The sequence below is a fragment of the Naegleria fowleri genome (assembly GCF_008403515.1).
Source record: "Naegleria fowleri strain ATCC 30894 chromosome Unknown tig7, whole genome shotgun sequence".
In the NCBI taxonomy this organism is placed as follows: Eukaryota; Heterolobosea; class Eutetramitea; order Acrasida; family Naegleriidae; genus Naegleria; species Naegleria fowleri.
This window is the reverse complement of record NW_025407939.1, coordinates 784,075-808,848: the sequence shown is the minus strand read 5'-3', so window position 1 is coordinate 808,848 and position 24,774 is coordinate 784,075. Positions and strand designations below refer to the sequence as shown.

At 37.8% G+C, this 24,774-nt stretch overlaps 16 protein-coding genes across 16 annotated transcripts; 9 read left to right on the top strand and 7 right to left on the bottom strand.

Annotated features, from left to right (window-relative positions):
• Positions 1-63: 63 nt before the first annotated feature.
• FDP41_011086 (uncharacterized protein) lies at positions 64-954 on the top strand (the record flags this gene model as incomplete). Its single annotated transcript, XM_044701456.1, has 1 exon — positions 64-954. One exon carries the CDS (start codon positions 64-66, stop codon positions 952-954), a length of 891 nt encoding a protein of 296 aa, XP_044567821.1.
• Positions 955-1,378: 424 nt separating this feature from the next.
• Positions 1,379-2,845, top strand: FDP41_011085 (uncharacterized protein; the record flags this gene model as incomplete). The annotated part of the gene is made up of 1 exon (XM_044701455.1): positions 1,379-2,845. One exon carries the CDS (start codon positions 1,379-1,381, stop codon positions 2,843-2,845), a length of 1,467 nt encoding a protein of 488 aa, XP_044567820.1.
• A 158-nt stretch (positions 2,846-3,003) lies between these two features.
• Positions 3,004-4,155, bottom strand: FDP41_011084 (uncharacterized protein; the record flags this gene model as incomplete). Its single annotated transcript, XM_044701454.1, has 1 exon — positions 3,004-4,155. The coding sequence occupies one exon, from the start codon at positions 4,153-4,155 to the stop codon at positions 3,004-3,006; it is 1,152 nt and encodes a 383-aa protein (XP_044567819.1).
• A 1,268-nt stretch (positions 4,156-5,423) lies between these two features.
• Positions 5,424-6,188, bottom strand: FDP41_011083 (uncharacterized protein; the record flags this gene model as incomplete). The annotated part of the gene is made up of 1 exon (XM_044701453.1): positions 5,424-6,188. One exon carries the CDS (start codon positions 6,186-6,188, stop codon positions 5,424-5,426), a length of 765 nt encoding a protein of 254 aa, XP_044567818.1.
• A 246-nt stretch (positions 6,189-6,434) lies between these two features.
• FDP41_011082 (uncharacterized protein) lies at positions 6,435-7,034 on the bottom strand (the record flags this gene model as incomplete). The annotated part of the gene is made up of 1 exon (XM_044701452.1): positions 6,435-7,034. The coding sequence occupies one exon, from the start codon at positions 7,032-7,034 to the stop codon at positions 6,435-6,437; it is 600 nt and encodes a 199-aa protein (XP_044567817.1).
• Positions 7,035-7,297: 263 nt separating this feature from the next.
• FDP41_011081 (uncharacterized protein) lies at positions 7,298-10,135 on the bottom strand (the record flags this gene model as incomplete). Its single annotated transcript, XM_044701451.1, has 1 exon — positions 7,298-10,135. One exon carries the CDS (start codon positions 10,133-10,135, stop codon positions 7,298-7,300), a length of 2,838 nt encoding a protein of 945 aa, XP_044567816.1.
• Positions 10,136-10,343: 208 nt separating this feature from the next.
• FDP41_011080 (uncharacterized protein) lies at positions 10,344-10,928 on the top strand (the record flags this gene model as incomplete). The annotated part of the gene is made up of 1 exon (XM_044701450.1): positions 10,344-10,928. One exon carries the CDS (start codon positions 10,344-10,346, stop codon positions 10,926-10,928), a length of 585 nt encoding a protein of 194 aa, XP_044567815.1.
• A 544-nt stretch (positions 10,929-11,472) lies between these two features.
• FDP41_011079 (uncharacterized protein) lies at positions 11,473-13,102 on the top strand (the record flags this gene model as incomplete). The annotated part of the gene is made up of 2 exons (XM_044701448.1): positions 11,473-11,549; positions 11,887-13,102. 2 exons carry the CDS (start codon positions 11,473-11,475, stop codon positions 13,100-13,102), a joined length of 1,293 nt encoding a protein of 430 aa, XP_044567814.1.
• A 224-nt stretch (positions 13,103-13,326) lies between these two features.
• FDP41_011078 (uncharacterized protein) lies at positions 13,327-14,208 on the bottom strand (the record flags this gene model as incomplete). The annotated part of the gene is made up of 1 exon (XM_044701447.1): positions 13,327-14,208. One exon carries the CDS (start codon positions 14,206-14,208, stop codon positions 13,327-13,329), a length of 882 nt encoding a protein of 293 aa, XP_044567813.1.
• A 397-nt stretch (positions 14,209-14,605) lies between these two features.
• On the bottom strand, positions 14,606-15,397 carry FDP41_011077 (uncharacterized protein; the record flags this gene model as incomplete). Its single annotated transcript, XM_044701446.1, has 1 exon — positions 14,606-15,397. The coding sequence occupies one exon, from the start codon at positions 15,395-15,397 to the stop codon at positions 14,606-14,608; it is 792 nt and encodes a 263-aa protein (XP_044567812.1).
• A 358-nt stretch (positions 15,398-15,755) lies between these two features.
• On the top strand, positions 15,756-16,220 carry FDP41_011076 (uncharacterized protein; the record flags this gene model as incomplete). The annotated part of the gene is made up of 1 exon (XM_044701445.1): positions 15,756-16,220. One exon carries the CDS (start codon positions 15,756-15,758, stop codon positions 16,218-16,220), a length of 465 nt encoding a protein of 154 aa, XP_044567811.1.
• Positions 16,221-17,021: 801 nt separating this feature from the next.
• FDP41_011075 (uncharacterized protein) lies at positions 17,022-17,963 on the top strand (the record flags this gene model as incomplete). Its single annotated transcript, XM_044701444.1, has 1 exon — positions 17,022-17,963. One exon carries the CDS (start codon positions 17,022-17,024, stop codon positions 17,961-17,963), a length of 942 nt encoding a protein of 313 aa, XP_044567810.1.
• A 200-nt stretch (positions 17,964-18,163) lies between these two features.
• FDP41_011074 (uncharacterized protein) lies at positions 18,164-19,867 on the top strand (the record flags this gene model as incomplete). The annotated part of the gene is made up of 2 exons (XM_044701443.1): positions 18,164-18,399; positions 18,535-19,867. 2 exons carry the CDS (start codon positions 18,164-18,166, stop codon positions 19,865-19,867), a joined length of 1,569 nt encoding a protein of 522 aa, XP_044567809.1.
• Positions 19,868-20,109: 242 nt separating this feature from the next.
• Positions 20,110-22,503, top strand: FDP41_011073 (uncharacterized protein; the record flags this gene model as incomplete). Its single annotated transcript, XM_044701442.1, has 1 exon — positions 20,110-22,503. The coding sequence occupies one exon, from the start codon at positions 20,110-20,112 to the stop codon at positions 22,501-22,503; it is 2,394 nt and encodes a 797-aa protein (XP_044567808.1).
• Positions 22,504-22,616: 113 nt separating this feature from the next.
• Positions 22,617-22,991, bottom strand: FDP41_011072 (uncharacterized protein; the record flags this gene model as incomplete). The annotated part of the gene is made up of 1 exon (XM_044701441.1): positions 22,617-22,991. The coding sequence occupies one exon, from the start codon at positions 22,989-22,991 to the stop codon at positions 22,617-22,619; it is 375 nt and encodes a 124-aa protein (XP_044567807.1).
• Positions 22,992-23,449: 458 nt separating this feature from the next.
• FDP41_011071 (uncharacterized protein) lies at positions 23,450-24,700 on the top strand (the record flags this gene model as incomplete). Its single annotated transcript, XM_044701440.1, has 1 exon — positions 23,450-24,700. The coding sequence occupies one exon, from the start codon at positions 23,450-23,452 to the stop codon at positions 24,698-24,700; it is 1,251 nt and encodes a 416-aa protein (XP_044567806.1).
• Positions 24,701-24,774: the final 74 nt, after the last annotated feature.

Below are 24,774 nucleotides of genomic sequence, written 5' to 3'. Positions count from 1 at the left end.
TATTGAACATTTTGAAACATTGAGGTTTGAATAGAATAAAATTTTTGTAAACGCGAAAAAAAAATGAGAAAAGTGTTGCAACTATCGTCGGGCTCGCCTCTCGTAAAGTTTGTTGCTTTGTCCCATAAACCCACAACAACAAGTCTTTTGAGTCAGGGAGCTTTCTCATCATCATGTATTCATCATCAACAGCATCAAAAGCAAACATTTAGTATGAGTTCCATCCGAACACAACAACAGCAATATAATTTTGAAGAGGAAGAAGAAAAGAACTTACCACCATCAAACATCATCCAAGATAGCTTCCCTGTTGCCAAATCTCATTTGAAAGAGAGATACATGCAACCACCAAAACTCGACAGGCATGGCAACCCTGTTTGGGACTATACCAAAATGAAAGCCTTTGATAAATCTAAATATCCAGCCATTGAATCACCATTCCTTACAATTCCAAAGCAAAAGAGACACGAATGGAAAGTAAGAGACTACGACGAAAAGATGGCAGTCGAGTTCCGTTGTGGCATAAAGTCAGACGATTTTATGGTAACTGGTTTAGCACCTTTGGAGAGTCCTCTTGGCTCGGACTCAGAGGCTACAAAATTTGTTTTACCAGTTTCGGAGACTAGTATTGAACAAGTGAAGAAGATTTTCAGTTTCACCACGGCAGCCAAACCAGAAATCAACAAGCAGAAAAAACAAGTCCAAGTTTTACGTTTCCAAAAATCTCCTAGAGACACCGGTAGTGCTCCTGTTCAAATTGCTGTTTTAACTGAACGCATCAAGGCACTCACTGAACATTTAAAGACTAATCATAAGGATTATACATCGGCAAGAAAATTGCAAGTCATTGTCAATAGAAGAAAGAGAATGATGAGATATTTGAAGAGAACAAATCCTGACATTTATTGGGAAACAATTCGTAACTTGGATATGAAGATTAGTTTAGTTGATTAAAGTTAGGTAATCACTACTTTTGGATATCAACATGTTTTACCAACATTGGAAATTTTCTTGTTTATTTCACGATTTTCATGGAGGTTTGTTTAAGATTGTACAGTGCACTTTTGAGGAAATGCTCGAATCACATTTTACATGCAAGCGATTGCTGTTTAAATCGCTGCTGTTGCATCTGTATCATGACGGTCGATGGTGTTATTGATTAATCTTTGTCTTTAAAAACTTTTATCGAGTAGTGTCTCTCCACTCCTTTTATTTGTCGCATATTGCAATAGACTAGGCGAATTACCTGTCGATTGATTAATCAATAACACCATCAATTTATTGCAAACACGAGCTCGACACAAAACTTTAGATCACTCGAATAGGAGACACACTCTTGTGATCAACAAGTGGCTGGCTGCATCACCTTGCGAACACAATGTCCACATCTCCCATGGTAACAAGCGGTGACCAATGGTCGAAACCAGCAACAACAAACACTCCAGCAACAACCGTAAAAACAAACAACACCTTATTAGCAGAAGGCACTGATCAGCAGAACATGGAAAACTTGCCATCTGCATCCACAACTGCCTCAACAGGAGACACCAATGCACAGGCCGCCTCAACCAGCATGACAGAACCTAAGAACCCTACTGAACCTACTGAACCTCCAACCACACAAGCAGAGGAGATTCTCACACAAAACGTTTCAGAAGTTCGTTTTGAGCAAATCTCAACAGCAGCAACAACAACAACAACAGCAGACACGAGCAAGACACAAGAACCTTCTGCAATGACCTTTGAAGATGTAACCTCCAATACAAGCACAGGAGAGCCCAGTGAAGAGCATCCACCCATCATTACCGAAGAAACCACCTCTCCAGTCACAGCTACAGGAGGTGGAACCGAAGAGGTGGCAAAACAACGTGTAGAAACAACAACCATGATGGCACCATCTCACCAACCTGCCCATACCACAACGGCAAGTGTAACTGTCATGAGTGGTGATGAGAATACTGATGATCCACTCCGAGCCAATTACCTCAATAAGAGTTTCTACCATTTGAAAGATGTCGATGAGGAAACTCTGAATAGCTATTGCAAATACTTTGGAGAGAATGTCGAGGGTCTCACCTCCAAGTACAGAAAGCTCGCTCGTCTCATCTCCCACTATCCAAACTTTGTACGGCGAGGCATGGAACGTTTCACCTTAGATAACTTGAAGGAAATGTGCCAAGAGTTGAATTTATCAACGGAAGGAAAGAAGAGTATTCTTATTGATCATCTCTTTGATTACTACATGAATATCCATAAAGGAGACTCACTCGAAATGATGGTCACGAACGAGGCTGGTACAACAACAACAGCAAAGGGTGAAGTGTCCACCGCCACCACCACCTCTCCACAAACAATGAGGAAATCCACTCGACACAGAAAGACGAGTCCAAAACTAGGTGAAGAGAAGGAGGCAGCAGAGGAAGAGGCAGCAGGACCTACAAGAACACGTGCTGCTCCAAGAAAAGCAAGAACTCAACGAGGAAAGACTAAAAAAGCCATGGAGGAAGAGGAAGAAGAAGAAGAAGGAGCAGCAGCCGAAGAGGAAGAAGAATCTGCTCATGGACCCAGTGGTACCTCAACGAAGAAACGAAAGATGTCCCACGCTGATACCACCACAGCTCAAGAAACGAGCATTAGTAAGAGTGAATTCTTGAGATTGGCTCGAGAATTGCGTTTCACGGTGGATGATAGGGAACATGTGGCTCATCAGAAGGGAGAACTCCATGGCTCCTTTGGGTGGCATTACAGTGGAAAATCAAATATTGTGTTGGATCGTTATAATGTTCCTGTAACTATTACTTTGAATGTGGTCGTGAATAAGAGTGGAAGAAAGAAGGAGGAGTAAATGACCAAGTTGAATTCCTTATGATTCATTCTCAATCAACACTACTATAACAAAAAATTCAATTCCTTGTTGAAATTTAAAAGTAACTCCCTAAAAGACTTTAAAGGAATAATCGATCATCTAGTCCAAAATAATGAGGACTCAACATTGGCAAACCTCTATCGTCTCACCTGGTGAGGATTAAATTCGGTAAATTTTAGTCTCTTTTTTCGATCTTTCATTTGAGTTTCATGGACACCCTGTGAGAAACTTTGATATTCATCCGTAAAGGTCAAGGAATGTTGCGGAGAGGACGACAACTGATTGTGTTGTTGAGGAGAGGGTTGTTGCTGGTGAGCACTTGTTGAATATGCTTGTGCGGTGGCCAGATGACCCAATGGTTGTCTTGCCTTTTTCTTTTTCTTTTTAGTTGGATGTGTTGGAAGAGGATTCATTGGGATGTTATTATTGTTGTTGTTGTTGGTATTACTTTGAATATTATTAAGGGTTGTTGAAGCATCAGTAAGGAGCAAGAGGTTTGAACAAGAATACGACGACCTGCCACTAAAATCTCCATTTCCGACCATACCCGATGATGATGATGTTGCTGATGCTGGTGGATTTGTTTGACTGGTTACAAAATTCGTAATCTCCTGATTCAGCAATCGATTGTGTTGAAGGGATGGAGTCATAGGGACGGAATCATTATTCCTGCCTGGTGGATCAGAATGACCAACACACGTGCTCACTCCATAATTGGAATTATTGAGATTCATGGCGGTGTTGTGTGGTGGGTTCATGGCATTGCATGTGGTGGTGGTTGTGAGAGAGACATCCAAGGGATGCGCTGTTGTTGTTGTTGCCTGATTGTGTTGTTGTTGTTGTGCATGATGCCATGAAGAAGCTAGCTGTGGTGTGGAAGGAGAGTCTGTCATTCGACATGTTGTTGTGGTTGCACTCGCAGGAGAATAGGGTGAAGAATAGGTAGAGGAGGAACGAGGAGAAGAAGTGTGGTTAAACCACGGTGGTGATGATGAGGAGGAGGATGATGATGATAACGAAGGAAAAGTCAGTAATCCTTCCCGAATGAGCTCTTCATAGGATTCCGTTTGAAAGATGAAGGAACTAAATGTTGAAAGGGATGGCGGATCATGATTGCCTGTCGTATTGGTGGTGTTGGTGTTGGCAATTACAGAAGATAAAGTCTGCTGCGTCGTCGTCGTCAAAGAAGAAGAAGAGGTCGATCGAACTCCTTCCAAATGTTGTGGCACCTCGTTGTTGTTGGTGATGGAAGTGGTGAAGGATGGAAAGTTGAACGGAGTGCTCGACATGAGAAAAGACTTGTCAAGACAATTTCTTCTTCTTGCCTGTTGATGTTGTTGTTGTTTTTGATTTGAACCCAATGAGTGCCTTCTCGCTGTTCATGATCCTTGTCGAGCGTCATTGCGCGAAACATGGAGTTATATTGGTTTCCAAGTTCTCATGAGACTTTATTGAAGGTCGCTCAAGAAATAAGCGAGGGGATTTCATCATGATTGAAAAGATACTCAATTCCAGTTGGTGGTGGGAGCTCATGTCGGGCTCTTGTTGACGGAGAGGACAGGGGTTGATGGAGTGGTTGATTGAGCATGGTTGTGGTCGCAACATTTAAGGTGTTGAGTTGGCAGTATTGTTTGATTGAGAATGAAAGAAGGTTGGTGAGTTGAAATACATGTATGGTTGATATTCTGTGGCATGGTTGGCCACAACGATGTTCTGCCATGTTTCTTGGCGAGATCTCTCTCTCAATGGAAAATTGTTGACAGATATCTCACTTTGTACCACTCAAACCCTCTCTCAGATGGCTCTCAAGTTTCTCGAGAACCAGGTTGAAAAGTTCAGGCAATGATGAATGCGGGCTTGATTTCTTTTGCTATGCTTGTAGATTGAGGCGTCGCTTGATTGCAAGTAGGCAATTGCTTTCTATGTGGAAGAATACACCATCTAGCATGACGTTTCACAAAATATGCGCTTCATGATGATGCTCTTCGCAGGCATTCAAAAGACCAACACATTCACTCATTCCAAATTAAAGCGGACCCGCTTAGCTTTTACGGTAACCTTATCACACGATCACCAACTCGACGTAAGATTTCTCCCTATACTTAGGGTTGAGCTGTTTTTAAGCTCCGATAAACTTGATACCTTGCAAGCAGGTACTTGCTGCCCGAGAGTCAAATCCTTATTAACCACATGAATCATATTGAGGCCATTTTTTTAATGTTAGTTTTCATAACTCGTTGAAACGCGCTCCTACAAGTTGCTTGATTTGGATTTTGATAGACTTTCATTTAAAGTAGAAGCTATTGTAAACGTATATATTTGTGCTTGAATTGAGTGTGAATAATCTCTGGACCGTCCTCTCTCAATTCTTTTGAGACCAAATACTGAAAGAGATACTTTTTCCATGTTGCTAATAGAAAAACAAGAGTGAATTGAAGCGAATAGTTGTTCGCGTGTTTCCAATAATGAATTATTGGAAAATTGTATCACTGGTGGTATTCATGAAATAAGTTCAATCAACAACAACAGAACTATAGCCATAATCAAACACACTGTATTAATAACTGCTACTCAAAATTTGATTGAAGTACGAAATCCAATCTTGGACGCTGAAATCTTCTCCATTCTGTACTGGAACCTTGTTCACATAAAAACTTGGAGTTGCAAACACGCCCGTCGCAGTCGACAATTTGAATAAAGTTCTTGTTCTCATGTCGATAGAAGGATCATTCATCAATTTCAAATATGCTTGCTGAGGAATGATATTCAAACTCTTGATATTATTGGAATAAATTAAATTCATTATTTGTGGTTGAGTCATGGCATTCACAATATTATTGTACAAGGGTGTTTGATTGGTGAAAAAAGAATTCACAATTTGTTTCAACACACGTTGATCATAATTGGTGTATCGATTCACACCCACATAGGTCATTGAACCTAAATAGGAGGCAGTATGATAAGGCAGTGGCAACAAGTACAAATTGAATCGGATTGGTGCTGAACTTGTGGCATTCGAAAAGTAATACGAATCCAATTGTGAGAAAACACTCGTCCACCAAGCTGCGCTATCACTACATAATAAATCCACAAATAAATCAAATTCCACTAAAATTCGTTGTTGTCGTTGTTGTTGAAATCCAGGTGGCACTAAACTCAAAACATCATTCCGAGAAGAGAATGGTGGTGAAAGAGGAGATGTTCTCCAATAAATTGACGGTATATTCGGAGCACCGAATGATAAAGAAGAGAACATCATGGCAGTGGTCATCGTGACGATTGTTGAGACTGTCATCATGATGAGAGAGCACAAGCGAAACATTTTTTAATGTTGTAATATAATAGGAGTGACTTCGGAGTTTGCTTCTCCAACATGTCCGAAAGGTGGAAAGTATTCTTTCAGAAATTTCATAGTGTTTGAAGCATACTCTTGTTTAATACTGTATGTTATGATATAGATATCTTGCACAAAATTGTTGATTATTAATAAGAAGGTCTTCACTGGATTAAATTCAAAGGATTTCTCTTCAAAAGAATCTCTTTTGCTCTCAACTCCATGAAGACAGGCTTACATGATGGTACAAATCTTCTTTTTCTTCTTCTTTTCTTCCTCATCACCACCAAATGGTTTCTTAGCCTTTCTCACTTCTCTCACCAATGCCGTGAATGCATCATCCACATTCAGTCGTTGCTTGGCACTGGTTTCCATTAATGGAATTCCTAATTGTTTGGCATAGAGTTTGGCTTCATCCAAACGAATCACTCGTTCCGATTCCAAATCACACTTATTTCCCACGAGAACCATTGGAACTTTATCACAATCCTTCACTCGTAAGATTTGTTCATAGAATTCATTAATTTCTTCAAAGGTCTTTCGATCAATGACTGAATAAACCATTAAGAAACCATCCGCTGTTCTCATGTATGAATCTCTCAAAGCTTTGTACTCCTCCTGACCAGCTGTATCGAGAATTTCCAAGAAACAAGCCTTGTCATCAACTTTGGCATGTTTTCGATAGGAATCTTCAATGGTGGGATCGTATTCCTCAATATAAATGTTTTGAATGTATTGCACAGTGAGAGCACTCTTGCCGACACCTCCACCTCCAACCACTGCAAGTTTGAATTCTTCCATTGAGGAACCTCCGTTGTTGTTATTGTTTGGCATTTTCTGGGATGATTTTATGAAACAGTTACACTGATTGACTGTAATAATGATCTTTGTTTTTTTTTGTTGATGTCTGACAGTGGTCAAGATGGGACCTCTCATTTTTAAACGAAAGGTGAACTCGGAAATTGGTAGACTTTGTTCGACTTGTTCACTCGAACAGAGTGGTTTGTTGTTCGTTGATCTTGCCACCAAAGAGATACAATTTTCAAACACATATACAACCCAACGAATTGCCATTCATCTTAAGAGTTCTTGAATGCTTAATGCACCAATTTGACCAACTCTCGAAGATCGACTTGATACCGTTCAAATTCTCCTTTCGAAGTTCCTGTCAGTCGATATCCACCCATACTAGAGGAAGAGGATGAATGTTGCAACAACTGTTCCACCTGTGAGCCCAAAAGACATGAAATAAGCTCTACACCACGAACGACCTTCCCAGATTTGATTGCAGTGGCCGTTCCTCCCACCACACGTTCCAAAACTCTCGACACGGAAGTATCTTGTGTGTCTGTGGTGTGATCATACTGAGCATAGATGAGGAATGAACATAATTTGGCATATCGTTGAAATGTCTCAAAAGCAGATGGTATTAAACTGAGAGATGTTTTTTCTTTGGATTTGAGAGGTTTCTTTTTCGTATGACTGTCCATATTGCTACTGTTGGAATTGGAAACGAGTGGAAGGAGTTCATTCATCATGTCCATACTTTTTTGAATCATTCCTTCGAGTGAAATGGCAATACTTCGTAATTGATTGATCTTTTTCACCTCTTTATCGGAGAGAGTGACTGGATGAGTGGTTGGAATGAGGTATTGTTTTCTCATGTATCCCATACAACCATTTTCGTCAATATGAGAAAGATTGTAATACTCTTGTGTAAAGGTAATAAGAGCATCAAGTTCAATATTCATCACTTCTATCAAATGCAATAAGAGTTCATGTTGTGGATCGTTGCAAGTCATCTCCTGTCGAACTTGTTCAAATAATGGTGAATGAATCACTTGATCCTTAATCAATGATTTAATTTCTTCCATTTGTTCTAAACATTCAAAGGTTCGTCTCAATTGACGATCCAAAATATTCTTGCAATGAAAAGGAGAGTCGTATACATGATCAAAATAATTTACAGCACGTTGAATAAATTCTGGAAGATGTGTGGAATAATAGTTATCGTTACATTGTCTTAGATCGAAGGCTGCTAAAAGAGCGAGCATGAGTTTGATAATTTCATCCATCAATGCATGAGGAATGGTATCGATATGAATATTTCCGTGTGAGATCAAATCTCGAATTCGTGGACTTTCCACCCATATCAGTAAATCGAAAATTGGATTCAATAATTTGTTGTCAATAATGTCAAAAATTGCATTCCTCTCAATTCCATAGGAAGGGATGGGTTTTGTGGTAAACAGAATATCGAGAGTGGTATACAAACTATTCTTTTCAGCAGTTAATAATCTATTTTCACACTTGTTCACACACACGAAAATTCGTCTTATCGAGTGTTCAAATAATGGAAAAAGGATGGAAATTGTTTTGTAATAATTCTGATTTTCAAAATACTCCCTGAATGCCTTTTTCCAAAGAGGTATCCATTCATCCACTACAAATAATGAATTTTCCAATAATTGAAAAAGCTCTTCACGATCCACTTGGTAGGCGGTGGTAATAAAACTGTCTTCCTGTATCTGGTTCACTTGGAAAATATTTTGTAAAGGTTTGCAATGTTTCAAATCAATGATTGGTCGTTTCAGAGAGGCTTGATTCAATCCAATCGTATTCTCCACATGTTTCAAGGATTTTTCTGCAATAGAAGGAATAATTAGTAAAATTAAACTCAAATAACAATCTTGAAATTCTCGAGGAGAAATGAATCCATGGAGAGCAACATTTCTCAAATTGATCGAATTCAAAGGTCCAACCAAGCATCTCAGCAAGAGTGCGACATTCTCCCCATAAATGTCCTTCAATTCTTGCATGACCAATAATTCACTAAATTTTGGTAATTTTTGATAGTCCTCAAATTGTTGAATTCTTTGCTTGTCGTTTTTGTAAAGCAAGTCAATGTATATAGAGTCTTGCAGACCTCTCTCCAGAAGAGGAATGAGTAATGAAAAAGCAACCAATGAATTTCCAGAAAAGTGTTCTTCGAGCACCATTTTAAGAATTTTGTAAACAATCTCTTTTGGATATCCAACACACATGAAATTGGCATAATCATCCTTAAATCGTTCAAAGAATGTTGACTGGTTCCATCTTTTTAATCCAATTCTGTCATTTTGCTGTTGAACATGTCGTTGCTGAGCATGATGATGATGATTGGATGATACATCTTGTTGTTGGGTGTTGAGCTCGGATTGGTTTTTTCGTTGTTGTTGTTGTTCTCTAAATTGTTGAATGCCTTCTCGAATTTCTCGATTCTTTTCACACTCACTGTTTAGCATTTCTTGTGACAATTCAAAGCAATTTTCATGAACAATCATTGCAATGGGTTGAATATATTCAGTGGCCACACTAAAGAACTCATTGCTTCCATCCGCAAGATCTTTCACCGAGTGCGTCAATTTGAAAATTGCACAATTCCAATTTAAATAATCAGTGGATAAATCGAACATGAAGTTTGGACGATCAAAGCCATCATCACCATTTTGACCTTCTCGCCTTGAAGGCAATAAATAATTATTTTGCAATTCCACACATCGTTCCACATTAAAATAGTGGAGTAATTTAAATACATTTTCGGAGAGAGAGGTTCCTTTCGTTTTTCTGAATTTCATAAACTCTTCCGTGAGTAGTGTTTCATTTCTAATGTCCGAATCATGAGTGTTTGAATTGAGCTTGTGCTTTGTCAAGAGGGTCCATCCACTTCTCCACTCTGAAACCAATGGATGGACACTGTGTGAGACAATTTCAGCAACAGAAGAATTCTTCTTCAATGGTTGATGTTGATCAAAACACTCTCGAAAAGAGTTTTCAGCACAATTTTCCGTTGTTTCCAACGGTCTGTAGTTGGATTGGTTGTTATTGATTGAAAGATCAATTAGAGCTTCCGTATGGCAATTACGATCGATTTGTAAATGGTCCTGATTCATCATCTCCACACAAGTTGTTTGAATCTGCTGTGTTCGAGCGCGTTCAGTGTTGGATTTGGCAGAGAGAATTCCATCAACCAAGAAAAGTCCAAAAATAACTGGATTTGCAAAATTTTTTTGTGGCTCGGGATTGATGTTTGAAGCGCCGTTGCAAAAATTGCTCGATTCAAAAAAAAAATTTTAAATCATCACTGCAAGCCTATATATACGTATGTCCGCAACGACCACTCTCAAACGTTCGTATGACACCTTCGTTAGTGAGGATGAGAATAGCCGCCGTTTACTTCATGACTACAACATGAGTTGCGGTGCCAAACCATTTTGTTTTGGATCATCCGCAACACTAGATTTTACAAGTCAACAACAAGGAGAGTCTTCTTCATCAGCGTCGTCGTCGTCTTCACTGGATGCGGACACGATTAGGCAATCAATGAAAAAACGACGAGAACGATTATTGTATTCAAAAACTCAACCCAAAACAACGCATACCTATGTTACCAGAGAGGAATCTAAAAAGCCTTCTGTTCAAGAATTCATTTCTTCCTATTTGAAAGAAAAACGCAAGTTTTTACTACAACATTTTCCTGATCAAAAGTCCAACATTGATTTTAATCAAAATACGTTCACAATGGAGGAAGTTGAACAATTATTGAAAGTAAGAGATGAACAGAATTATCAAGAAATGAATGAGAAAATTCAAGAAAAACTCTCAGAACAGTATGAACTCTTTACAAAATTCAATCATGACTACATTTCCAAACAGTTCAAGGAAACTGATTTCAGCTATACGTCTTAATGCCTCTCGCAATGATGATGATGATACGATGATGATCATGTCGATTATTTGAAGCATCTATCCATACTCCCTAATAATATCCCGTTTAATGAATGGATCCATTGATCGCACCTTCACCATCCATTGCATCCCATTGTCACTTCTTCACGAATGAAATGCAATTCTGATTGCTTTTGTAAAGCAAATAGCGTTGTCCTTCATGAAGAGGTGGAACGGATGCATCCAACTACTTTCCTGACACATTCTTCTCATCAAATTTCACCCTTTCTTCTTCTGTACACTTTTGAGTTCTTCCAACTGTCCATAACTCCCTTCACGATCAATTCAAAACGTATCATTTAATAAATTCGTGCAAATTGTACTACCTCAAGGTAATATTCTGTCGATGTGGCAAAACAATGAATTTCTCCATGTTGGATCGCTTGGGTTAAATTGTCATCGATTGAAATATTTGGCATTCAATTCAATCGATGACGTTGTGTATTGACGACGGGTAAGGTTAAAGAGACTTTTTTGTGGAGGAACAGAAAAAAATTAAAAAAAAATGATTAGCGCCGTGCTCATTCTCAATTCAAGAGGACATACCCTGATCTCACGTGCCTACAGAGACGATGTCGAAACGTAAGTACTTACGGTAAAAGGAATCCATCTTGGAGCTCATCATCATCGTATCGGCCACACTTATCAACGACGATTTTATTTTCATCATCACTTTTTGGATATCCAAACAATAACTCTTGTTCCGTGCAATGATGATGATGACTCGGCCGTTATCCATATGCTCATCATCATCATCATACGACGACTGAAACGACAACAACTTCATAACAACAAATATATATGATTGGAATCATGATTTACACTATACCACAACTACGTCCTTCAAACTACTATACTTATACACTCTCTCCCAACAACAACTGATTCATCATTCTCATCATCAATTCACAACATCTAGTCGTTCCATTTCGAGCGCTTTCAGATCTCAAATTTTAGCTGCCAAGATCGCCGACAGATGTCCAGTCAAAACTATTGGAAGCGTTACATTCATGTTCATTCGTCATGAAGAGATGTACTTGCTAGCCGTAACAAAACAAAACCCCAGTGCTGCTCTAGTCTTTGAATTTTTGTATAAATTGATTTTCATTTTCCAATCATACTTTGATGGAAAATTCACAGAAGACGCATTGAAGGAAAACTTTTCACTTGTCTATGAATTATTGGACGAAATTCTTGACTTTGGTTATCCACAAAATCTGGAACCTCAAGTGTTAAAGGCCATTATCGTACAAGGTGGTATGAAAGATATCAAGCCACATGAACTTGAAGCTAGATTAAAGGAAGTCACAGGAGCCGTATCTTGGAGAAAGGCAGGTATTGTCTACCGTAAGAATGAGGTGTTTTTGGACGTCATTGAGGATGTGAACATGCTTTTGAGCAACAAGGGTACTGTTTTGAGCAGTGACGTTACTGGTCGTATTGTAATGAAGTGTTTGTTGAGTGGAATGCCAGAATGTAAATTTGGTTTGAACGACAAACTCATGTTGCAACAAGAAAAGAGAACTGCTAACAAGAAGAGATATAAGGAAATTGATATCGATGACATTACTTTTCACCAATGTGTCAAATTGGGTAAATTTGACAGCGACCGTACAATTAGCTTTGTTCCACCTGATGGTGAATTTGAATTGATGAGATATCGTATCACTGATGGTATTGTTCCTCCATTCCGTTTGCTTTCACCAATTGTTCGTGAAGTGAGCAAGACTAAATTGGAAGTTAAGGTTACCATCAAGTCAGTCTTCCATTCTCGTTTGTTTGGTAAGAATGTTATTGTCAAGATTCCATGTCCATCCAATACTGCCAAATGTAAGATTCATGTTGCCCAAGGTAAAGCTAAATATAAGGCAGAAAAGGGAGCAATTATTTGGACAGTCAAACGTTTCCCTGGTGACACTGAATTGACACTCTCTGCTGAGGTCGACTTGATTGCACAAACTGCAGAAAATAAGAAGTGGTCCAGACCTCCAATCGGTCTCAACTTCCAAGTACCAATGTTTACTGCTAGTGGTTTGCATGTTAGATTCTTGAAGGTCTTTGAGAAGTCCAACTATCAAGCTGTCAAGTGGGTCAGATACATTACCCAAGCAGGTGTCTATGAGTCTAGAATTTAATCCTTTTTGAATAACATTTACATAATAATACAGTAAGCGCAGTATTTCGAAATTCCAAAATTCAAATTAATTTTACTCAACCTAAAATAAAACTGTAAAACTATAAGTGCAAAGTTTCATCCCATTACGCACCGTAGAATTCCAAATTACCGGACGATTAAGGAACCAATATGCATATTGCTGTCACAATTCGAGAAGAGTTTGAAAAGATCGCATTCATGCGTTCATTCATCGATCACATTTGGCTCGTCATCTTGGTCGTTCGCAGATGTTCCTGCAGAAGTGCCCTCTGAACTATTTGGCTTCTTGATGTGATTCTTTCTGAATTTGAGGTGATTCATGAGGGCATAATTGTAATGGGAACACTTTTTGAGAGCCTTCTCTTCATCTTCACAGCCATGCAGAAACGAACTTTTCGATAAACATTCTTTCAATTCCTTTTCTTGATTCTCGCAAAATACTTCTCCAACACAATTTACAGCCTTCTTTTTAAATTCATCACAGACAGCATAATACTTCTTTCCTTCTTCAATTTCTGTTTCTGCTGCCTCACTGAAGGCAACATCTGTCTCCTTCTTTATACGTCTTGCTTTCAAAAATCTATTGCACAGCCCCAGTTTATAAAACCATTCAGAACACTTGGCATCACATTTTGGTATCTTTTCCTCTAAATTGTATTTCCTATTTTCAATTTGCCAAACTTGATCCAAAACTTTTGTCTCCACAAAAACCTTATTCTGCAAAATTTCATCTTTACATTTAAATATATGATCCTTTGTTTGTAATGACTCCACACACGAAGCTAATTTTGATGCTCTTACAGGATCCAACAAATGTCCAGTCAAACACGAGTAGTAAATATAGAGAGCTCTCCGAACCATCGTTGGACTAACTTCGTAATTACTCATCTCGGCAACCTCACTCAAACGATTCAAATACTCTTTACAGGTTGCATATCTTCGTTCACGAGTATCATATAAAAAGTGTCCGAGACTATCATATTGACTATAAAAGTGTAGAAGAAGGTGATAATCGAGGGATTTTTCAATAGGGGGGTTTGATGAAGTTTGAGAAGAGGAAAGTGCTGTTTGTGTGTGTTCCGACATTTTTTTTCAACAATTTAAGTCCAAAATTGGGATTCTCAAAATTTTCAACCTCGTGTTAATTATATTGATATAATAAATTACTGATCGTGTATGAGTGATTGGAATATTCATTAAATCCTTGTTCACACCAACCTTGTTTTGGGCACAAGCGCATGAGAAAATACGAGATATATTTTGGATATCTCAACTTGTTTGGCAATCCATTATTATTCAAACACAATTCATGGAAAATAAATTGAAGGTCCCATCACAATTCCACAAAGGTGACCACCAAACCTGCAGACATTCAGCCAGTACGTCGCTTTTCTCAGACAATATCATCATTTTGTCTAGACCTAAGAGGTATGGATCACCAAAATGTATCTCAAGACTTCTTTCAAAATGTAACATATACCAATTAATGGCAGCCAAGTGTCCTTCCGCTTGATGACAATTGTTCCCAATAATCACCATTACCTGATCTTGCATAGGATGAAGACACTTGTCCCGTTTCCATCATGTGAGCAAGAAATGATCCACTATTATTCGAAGGTGCCAAATTCGTTTTCTGTTGAGAATTTGGCCAATAACACTCCAAATTTATCACTACATTAGGAATGATCATGTTTTCAGTTTGGCAAAGTAGTTTTTCATAGTAGTGCGAAATTAATACATTTCGTTCAAAAACAAATACATAAAAATATCCCATCACAATTCCACAAAGGTGACCAACAAACGAGGCATTCGAAATAAGCAATTCTGTCACAAATAAGAGTATCCATGGATAATACTTGGACGGAACAGTTACAAGTCCAAAAAGTGACTGGGTAGATTGGAATCCATCAATAGACAGAATGGTGAGATAGGTAAAAATCACACCGGAAAATCCAATTGAACACTCGTTGATAATTGGAATATCGTTCAACATGTTAAACATGGAAGAGGCACTCTTGTTACTCCCCTTTACAAAATTACCACTTCTAACATTGTAACCAAAGACATACAATGAAATTGTGTCCATTAACCATGCAATCACGAGTTGTGATATCGATGCAAATACAATTGAAATGAAGGTACATGCAAAAAGTTTGATGGAGCTTTTGAAACGATGAGTCTCTAATAAACTACTCAAAGAAATTTGAGCCATAATATTGAATAAATAATGCATCAAATTGGCATGAAAAAGAGCATAACTAACAATCCGATACATGTCCGAGTAGTGATTCTCTGTGATGTCTAAATAACTCAAACAAACATCCCCAATTTTGGGATAATTAAAAAACACATTGCACGCAGAAAAATACAACAGTCAATAGTACAAAAATACATCTCGTTGCAAAAGGTATTTCATAAAACCATTTCTTGATCCCTTCCAAAACAAGGTTATTATTGTGGATCCAGCCGGAATTGGCATCAAATAGAGAGGACGAAGAAGAAGGGTTAGAAGCCGTAGAGGATGTGTTTGTCATTTTTGTTTTAATAAATCATTCATCAATTAATTAACGTTCATTGATGAAGCAGTTTATATAGTTATAAAGGAAGGGTTGGAATAAAAGGATCCATAAAAAATGTTGAAATCCAATCGAGATCCTTCAGCATCATCATCAGATTCCGTTCAAAACATGAATATTTCCGATCACAGTTTTAAATATGTTCGAAAGCACTTGAGAGAAAAACATCACTTTGAAAAGGAGAAACAAACAATTTTCAGATACCTACTTCAATATCATTACTTGGGTTTACATTTGATGGTTGAAAGTAATTTGTATCGCGAATCAGAACCAAGTTCAAAATCATTGCTCGGAATTGATGCATCGAATTTATATTTATTTGCATTGAAATATCAAAAACAGAGACTTCGATTGAAATTATTGTACTTTCTCGCAGAATTGAATTTTTACTCGGATGTATTGAAGGAATTGGATGCCACTCATATTTCTCAAAACTCAACACTCATGACGCAGATGGAACAAAAAATTAAGGTACACGAGATCATAACCAATACGAGAATGCGCCCTCCTACGTTTATATGAATTAGTACTGAGGCGAGAACGAATTGGGTTTTCCAACATGGATTTAACGAAAGAAAAAGAAACCAAACTTGAAAGCACAAACCGAGAGAGTTTTCACGTGTCATGCCGAGTGAATGAGGCATACATTTCGAACACACTCACAATCCAAAACATTATACTTGTGTTCATTGTTTGGAATAAGTATGAAAATGATGCAATTATTTTAAGGGAGAAAAAGTATCTTCATCATGGAAATCTAATTGGTCAACAGAAGGAAGAATGGAAGAAACAACAGGATAGTTTGGGAGAAGATACGGTTGTGGTTGTTATTGGCTTTGCTTCTGGTTGGATAAGGCTGTTGTAACAACCAATGAATTCCATGAAAGGTTGAGATAAAAGATATCGATAGGTGCCTCTAATTGTTGATTTGTTATTTGGTACGCCTAAACCTCTTCCCCTTTTCTTTTAGATGGTACGGACAGGAGATGAACGACAGTGCCTTCTCCAAAAGTCGACAATGAATTCTTTGTGGCTGGTTGTGATACCACTCTGTCTATTGTAGAATTTGGGACGGATTTTAAATCAAGCATTTTGGAGACGTGTTTTCTTGCTTTGGTAGCAGGATGTACTGAGGGCCCGGAAGAATCGTGAGCCTGATCCCACGGATCAAGAGCCGATAACTTGAAATACTTTGGCAGCTGTGTTGTTAGGAATTCCTTCGCTCAACGTAGATATAACACTGGTTTTCTCATTGGAGATGTAATAGGACTATAATACAATGTGACGAAGCCACTTCTTTACAAAAAAATACGTCCAATTATTATGCCCAAAAGAAAGAAACTTTCTAACGGTGGATCTTCTTGTCAGCTTGCGGAAATGAGTGAATGTGTTGAGAAATTAAAAACACAAAGAAAGAAAGTAAAACAAGATGATTCTAATTTTGAATATTTATCTGTTGCTCCCGTAGAATCCACATCGGCCACTACCGAACGAACGAACGAAATCTCGCAAGATGTACTGACCAATGTCCTACTCCGATTTTTTGACTTCAAGTGGTTGTTTCAGATTGCAAGTTTGGTATGTCGGGAGTGGCATGACTTGGCAAAGAGATCACAATTCAAGCTCAATATAGTTCTCTCGAAAAATAATAATGAATCCTTTGTCCATTGCTGTGAAAGCGGAAGATTGGAGTCTGTGACTGAGTTTGTTGTGAGAGATTTGACTTTGAACAGTCTACGAGACATTTGCTCTTTCAATCTTTCATTCAAATTCTTAGAAAAATTAGATTTATCGCGCAATCACATTGGCGATACTGGTATACAAACCTTGGCTCGCCATTACAAAGCGTTCGAGACAATTAAAATTCTTCGATTGAGAAGTAATAAGATCTCATGCAAAGGAGCTCAGTCACTGAAGGATGCATTGTTTTCAAATCTGACCTATCTAGACTTGAGTATGAATCCTATTGGAAATGATGGATGTATGCATTTAGCCAACATGCCCTTTTCTTTGTCATTGCTGAAACTCAAGCTGTATGACTGTGGCATCAATGACGATGGTATTAAGAGTTTATTGAGTTCTGGCAATTTAAATTCTCTTAAATGGTTAAACTTGAGATTTAACAAGATTGGAATGGAGGGCATTCACTGTTTGGAGACAATGCCCAAGCTTGAAAAGCTAAATCTATGCTACAGTCTTCACAAATCCACAAAAGACCACGCGAAAAAGAGTACTCTTTTCACAAAGTGTCTAGTGAAAATATAATTTTGACCATAATACCTTGTGCATACTCAACAGCACTATTATTTTAGTCTTGTGACCTTGTGGTTCAGCTGTTGTTGTTATTGTTGAATGATGTTGCGACAGTAATTATGCACTACAATGAACGAGTAAAATTGGTATATATATACTTGAGCAATGTTGTTAATGTATTTCTTTAAAATGTGCAACCACTCACAAAAAAAATGTGTTGTTCGGAAATTTATTCCTTCTACTTTTTTGTGGTGTGTGTTGCTTTGAGTGGAATTGTTCTCTACGATTACACCAACCTCATGTCACCAAAATCAGGGTATTTTTATATGAAGGAACAAAATGAATCGAAAATTTATCAGTCTCCGAATGGTCCAATTCAATATCATATTCACAATTTTGAAAATATTGAAAATGTTAAAAAGAATAATGGGAAAATATTTCTTTACTTGTATGTGTGTGTGGATTGATCAAAGTTTGAAAAGTAACTCCTCCATTACTTTTGGATTAATTTTTGTTTAATTGAATTTCAACCGAATATTCTTCATGAAATGATGTTGGATTTGAATCCCAACTTCTAAAAAAGACATGGAACCCCTGGAGGTTTCGAAGAAGGAGCTAATTTTATGAAAGGATGTCCATCGAATTGGGTTGTTGTGTCTCCTTCAAGAATTGGCTACGGAAAAACAAATTTCACACAGTGGACCAGATCAGAGAAGGAATCCATCGATTTTTATTTCCCAAAAGAAGAAAAATTTGTGGTGAATCCAAATGCTTTTGACATGACTCAAATACGACATTTATTGAAAATTGTTGAGCTCGATTCCAATTTAAATTCAACACCAAACTTTGCAAACAGTTACAATAATAATGTTAACAGCAGCACGAATACCTCAGATACAGCATCTTCCAACATCAAATATCCAAAATTACATTTCATCTTGGAGAAGAATGCAATCATGATGATGGGTTTAATGAATCATATCTTTGGAAGCAATACAAAATTCAATATTATTGCTGTGGCAGGAGGAGGTCCATTTGGACTACACATGGCCTCTCAATTTCCCACTCGAGTGGAAACATTGCAATTATTGGCACCTGTTGGAAGAAACTTCATTATTGGTCGTGGAGAGTCACCCAAGAAAATTTCATCTCTCATCACTCTCGTGAATGATCGACAAGAACAACACTTGCAAGAATTTATTTTCAGAAAGTCATTACTCTTTGGATCCAAAGACCTTAATACGATGGACAGCAACAGAAAGGTCACTTATGACCCTAATGAACATGCCTCTTCTTTCATGCCAACACAACAAGAAAATTCAAACGAACAAATTGAATTGGAGCGAAAAATTCTTTTCATGGAAGTGGAAGAACCAAAGCCATTCAACACGACTCTTGCGCTATCAGCCTATGTGATGGATCCATTTCTAATGCTTCGAAATAATCCTCTCATTGTCAAGTTTATGAGTTATTCTGTGGTACGATTAATGAGATGGTTTCCCGATGTGGCTTTTCGAATGTCTGTCATTAATACTGAACCTGAAATGCTCGATAGGAAATGTTTCGATCGAGTGAAACAAAGCTTTTTGACTCATCAATTGATTGAAGGTTTACAATTTAATGTTGGCACAATGGATAGCAAAATGCGAGGATATATTCTTGATTTGCTTCTCTTTTTGCAATTTTCTAAGGATAGAAAATCTGAATTAGAGTCCATATCAATTCCAACCTTAATGCAAGCATCGATCTATGACAAGTCGGTGGATTTTGAAGATCAAGTTGTTTATACTTTTCAACACATTCCAAAGAGTACACTTATCACATTTGGAGATTGTGGTCAATTATTCTTTATCAATAATCTTCAAAAGGTCTACTCTTATATGGATCAATTCATTAACAATCAGAGAGGGATTTAATTTAATTTAGAAAATGTTGATATCAGCTGTTGATATAATTCTAGATCAAATTGTCTCATTCAACATATTAAATGCCCAAGAGTACCTCTCATTGATGCCCACACATGCTATGATATGACATTGTTACGGCAACAACACATTCTAAAAAGAATACTCATCACATTGAGTTCAATAATTATTCTTTATCAATCTCCAAAAGATTCATAAGATAATTCAATCAAAATTTTCAACATGAAAAAAAAATGTTCAAAAGTACCTCTCATTTGATGCCTGTGTTTAAAAATTTAATTTCCTTGATGCGATATCCATCGTCATCGTGCAAAAATGTTTTGAATCATCATTCCAGAGGAAATATCGTCCTCAGTTGGATGAATTCTCCTCAAATAATGTCTTTTCATCGATCGGAAATGGGAAACAAGAGCACGACAACAAAAAACAAGAGCCTCGATAAAAAGGCTGAAGCATCATCTCCCGACAGTTCTAGCGCTACCACCATGGCAACATCAACGCACGAATCCACAACTTCCTCTCCACCAAATTTACCACTGGATAACACATTAAAGAATCTTATCGACAAGTTCATATCTTCTCAGCCAACTACTTTGGAGCGTTTGGATCCGAAATATGAAATTGAACTGATAAGAGCCAAAATTAAAGAAGGATTTACAGCTCGACGAGGTTTGGACACAATTCTAAAGTATTATCACAAAATGATAGATCTATTGATGGATGCCAAAGACTTGGAACAAGCAACAACAGAAACAGAATATTGCATTCAAATTTCGGTGGATCTTCTCGGAGAAAATCATATCAATGTTTATCGAATGAGAGAGAAGTTGGCATTAATACATTTCTATTCGCACAGGTATTTGGAAGCTCTAAAAGAACTGCACAGCATGTACTTTGTGGCTTACAATCTTGCTGAAGCAAATGAGGAACATTTGACTCTTGTGAAGGACAGTGCCTATGCTTTAAATTATGTCACGTTCTTCACCGATTACTTTTATGGAGTTTTCTCTCAAGAAGAGCTTAATTCAATACTCAGAATCTATATTTCTAATACAGAGCTTTCATCTAAGATTACTCTTACAAGTTTGGCCAAACAATTTCCTGATTGGAAGCGATATGAAATGGCTGACAAATTTATCATTGATAAATTGAAACGAGAAGAAAACAAATTGTCCAGCTTGTCTCTTGTAAGCTACAAGACAGATGTAAAATCAGAAATTAGAAAACAGCAAGATTTAATTTTTGACCTCTTGAAAAGGCAAGGATTTTTATATGAGTCTGAAAAACGTGTACAGCTCGCATTTCATCAATACGAACGAACACTCACAAAAGCCATGACATTTTACGGAAAGAACTCGATTCAGGTGGGTGAAACGTTGGTTTCACTCGCTGCTATGGGCTCTCTCGCTGAAAAATTTGAGACCAGTCTCTCGTATGCAAAAAGAGCTTGCGTCTTGTTGAACGCCATTCCCGAAAGTATCACCAAGAAGAATCCAGAGTATGAAGTAAAGCTTGGAAAAGCTCTTGTGACGATTGGAGAAATCTATTCGAATGGAGCAAAAGATCTTCCTGCCAGCGAAATACTACCGTATTTGGAAGCTGAAAAATTCATCTCTTCAGGAATGAATATTATTGACAAACATTATGGACGAGATAATCCAACATGGATTCTAGCTGCTTACAGTCTTGCTTGCAATTATGATTCATTATGTTCCTGTATCCACGAACTTGCATTGGAAGAAATGATGACTAAAATGGGAGAAGCAGGAATTCAACAAGATTCTACAAATTTTGAGGTGACTCTTTCCGAGGAGAATCAAGAGAAAGTGAACAAGTGGAGAGAAAAAGCAGATAATTTATTTGAGTTGATACGTGAGGTGATCAGTATGAGCCCTGCAAAATACTTACTCAAAATTCCACTCACCAAAGGTTCAGTATTTTTAGAGGAGTTTATGGCTGACGATTCGAGAGCGTTCAGACAAACCACTATTGCCAATGAATATCCTCAACCTGAAATTATTCATGAATTATATTCATCGAGTCGGCAATACCATTTACTCGGATCCCTCGAGAAGGGAATTGAACATTTGACAAATGCCATTCAATTATTTGACGAACAATATGCACCTGATGAGTATGTGTTTGAGAGAGAATTTGCAAGTACTGAACTTGCCAAGCTTTACAACATTGCTGGAAATATTGATCAAGCATTGTCATTGCTGGAGAAAAGTATGGCTAGAATTGAGAAGGCTTTCGGAAATGAGAGCAAACTTTATTTGGAAGTGAATCATGCATTCCAACAAATTGCCTCTCTGAAAGGACTTTCTGAGGATCAACGAAAAAAACATTTTCAAAATCTTCTTGAAAAGTACAATAAGGATTATGAAGAATTGGCAAAGCAAGCGGAGAGAGAAACCATGAAAGAGAAGGAGGGAAGACAAATACTGATGCAACAACAAGGCGGTCACTCAGTTGAGAGTAACAAGACTCTGATGGATGATTCCAAAGTTGCTGTTCCTATTAATAAGGTTGAAGCTGGCAATTCTACAACCTCATCATCTTCAAACCCTTCGTCCACTAAGAAAGAATCATTGCTGAAAAAGAAACCTTCCAAAAAGAAAAAATAAGAGACTCTAAAGACCATATCGTCACTAACAAGAAATGGTCTTAAATAATATATACAGAGAGAACATGTTGTGCACATTTCAAACAATAAGAAATTGATTCAATCACTTGCTGCTCAATAACTAATGACATCCTTATTATCGGACGATGATGGACCAATCACATCAGAGTAGTCGTATTTCGTTTTCAGTTCCTTGTCTCGAATCCTCAATTCAACACCATGCTTGGATTGAACAATAAAGAATGTCTCTCGTTGTGAATCGTGATTCAAGTATGGCCCCGAGAAGGTATAGGTATTGTCTTCTGTCACAACCTCGATGTTATCGACAAACAAATTCTCTCTCTCTTCAAAGACGTGTGCCACATTGACTGGTAGAGTGTGAGTCTCTTCGTCTCGATCTTCTCCTTCAGCTGCCTTGAAAAAGACAGTCACAGCACACACTGAAGGTAATTCATTGGCAATTCGTACACTGTAGAGCCTTGGTTGCATTATGTTTTTGGCAATTATGATCAAGAAGAAAAGCTATTGTTTGATCGAGAGTTGTTGCTGTGTTTCAATGCCTCTCAATAGTGATGTGTTGAGATTTTTTAGCGTGTTTTTTGTTTTTGAATGAAGCCAATGTTTTTATTGATTAAAATGTCATTTTGCTTAAAAAGTAAGAATAGATGGAGGCCTATTTAAGGTGTTCCACTGTTTTGCCAGTTCATGTTATTTCTTATTGTTCTCAAAGATAGTGTGTGAATTGCATTCGCACTGGTGCCTCTGTTCTTTACAAGAATCTTCTGATCCATCCCCTCAAGACTAATGGCTCGTACTGACCCGAATGAAGTTCAATGAACTATTCTCCCACGTTCTTCCAAATTGCATTTGCTGGTGTTCTCAAATTCTATTTTCCAAATTCAAAAAAAAACAAATTCAATTGGCACAACAACAATCTGTATATCATCATGCTCGCTAACATTGAAAAAACAGTTCATGAAGAGGACCATCTTTCGTCATCCCTTGTTGTTGCTGCTGGCCACTCGGAGTCAACAACACCTTTGACCACCACCACCACTACCTCTACGTTCGATGAAGAACAAGACGAAACATCATCCATTCCTCCGAATGACCAACGAAAAGGCCACAAAGGAGTCTTTATCGAAATTGGAGAACGTATGAAAAACTATGAAAAGAATCAAGGCCCATTTCTTTCACTCGATAAGCCTTTCATGGCCCGATTGGATGGACACAAATTCAGTTCCTTTTCTTATCCCTTCCGAAAACCCTATGATGATTTATTGCATGCCGTGATGGTTCAAACTGCTGCAGATCTCTTGGAAGAATTTACAGAGGCCACCTGTGCCTACACACAATCGGATGAGATTACACTGACCTTTCCTAATGAAGTTCAAGTAGTAGGTGTTGTTGCTGGATCCGCGGATCATGATCTTATTCAAGACGACAAGGACAACCAATATGAAAAGTCTTCCGAGATGTTGTTGAAGAATAGAATTCAACCACAACAGCAACAACCACGACCCAAATCCATTGCATTTGGAGGAAAGGTCACCAAATGGTCAACTCTTTTGGCAAGTTATTGCTCAGTCCGATTTAATTTCAATTGTCAACAATTAGTTCCATTGTGGCCAACTAAGGAAGAATATGTCGAGAAACAATGTCCTGCCAATCAAACTCGAAAATCCTATTCTCCAGAGGCTGTTCAAAACATGTTGAAAAGAGGAAAGGCCTATTTCGATGCTCGATTATTTCAAGTTGATTCAACACAAGAATTTGTGAATAACATCAGGTGGAGATCGAATTATGATTGTGAGAGAAATTCACGAACCAATTTGGGTGCATGTTTTTTCAGCACTAAGGAAATGAATGGACTTCGTGCCAGCCAAGTCGTTGAAAAATTGAAAACTGAAAAACAAATCGACTGGAATTCGTATCCCATGGGTTTCAAATATGGAACGTTTATCAAGAAATCGAAATATGAGAAAACAGTGCATGTGGAGAAAACAAACCAAACCATGACTTGTACAAGAACGAAAATGGATGCTTATTCCTTCAAGTTGGACTCTTTTGATCCCAAGTATATTCAACTCTTTACTTTGAAAACTTGGAATGAAGTGTTCGAGGCAGGAATTTTGAATAAGGAAAATCTCGAACAGGAACCTCTCTTTCGTGATCTTCTCTCAGACTCTATGAAATGATGATGAAGATAAACATTAACGCGTTTTCAAATGGTATCAGACTCCCTATTCAATAATAATGACTTGATCATGTT